At 67.7% G+C, this 911-nt stretch overlaps 1 protein-coding gene across 1 annotated transcript in view; it reads left to right on the forward strand.

Annotated features, from left to right (window-relative positions):
* The window catches only part of VSIG10L2 (V-set and immunoglobulin domain containing 10 like 2), a 23,173-nt gene that overhangs the window by 10,137 nt on the left and 12,125 nt on the right, over nt 1–911 (forward strand). The window contains 1 exon segment of the mRNA XM_027772704.1: nt 28–303. Within this exon segment, the coding sequence (XP_027628505.1) occupies nt 28–303 (276 nt within the window).

Consider the following 911-nt stretch of genomic DNA (forward strand, 5'->3'; position numbering starts at 1 on the left):
GTAACCCAGCCTCTCCCCTCTGGCCAGTGCCCGTGTCCAAGCCTCAGGTGCGGCTCAGTGACCCGACTCCCGCGGAGGGGGCCTCCGTGGTGGCCACATGTGCGGTGCAGGAGGGCACGGAGCCTGTGACCTTCGCCTGGGAGCATCAGGCACCCCGAGGGCCCGGGGAGGCCCTGGTGGGAGTCACGGAGCCACTGCTCTGGCTGAACCCTGTTAATCGAACGCACCTGGGCTGGTACGTGTGCAGTGCCCACAACGCCGTGAACCGGCTGAGCAGTGATGGCGCCTTCCTGGATGTCACCTGTGAGTCATGAGAGCTGTCACTTCGGGGCTGCACTGAGACACTGCGCTATGTGGTGTTTGCTTAGGTCACACAATGCTGATGCAGGGGAGTGTTGGGGAGGGCCGAGAGCGGGGACAGGGGTGCGCTGGGCAGGTCAGATTACACACAATGCTGATGCAGGGGGCGTTGGGGAGGGCCGAGAGCTGGGGCGCAGGCGCGCTGGGCAGGTCCCGTGAAGCCCAGCTCAGGGTGCCCGCTGCAGGCAGCTGGCCGCCCAGCCAGCACACACGGGGTCGTCTCCTGCCTCGTACCTGCCTAGCAAACCCAGGCCCGCCCCAGCCCAAGAGCACTCTCTGGGACCCCAGGCTAGGGCTCATCCTGCACCCCAGCTGCCCTGCATGCACTGCCCGGAGGTCCCGGGAGCACGTGCCCGGGGCTGGGGCACACTCGTGGGCTGGGTGAGTGGACTCGGCAGGCATCTCAGGACCGGGGGGCAGGGCTCGGGAGGCCTGATGGCCGCCTTCCCTCCAGACCTTCCTGACAGGCCTGTGATCACCGTGGAGCCCCTGGGCGTCACAGAGGAGGGCTTCTGGGCCAGTGAGAGGGAGGAGGGGACCCCGCGGTGTCT

Source organism: Tupaia chinensis, unplaced genomic scaffold, assembly GCF_000334495.1.
Source record: "Tupaia chinensis unplaced genomic scaffold, TupChi_1.0 Scaffold000037_4, whole genome shotgun sequence".
NCBI classification, from domain to species: Eukaryota; Metazoa; Chordata; class Mammalia; order Scandentia; family Tupaiidae; genus Tupaia; species Tupaia belangeri.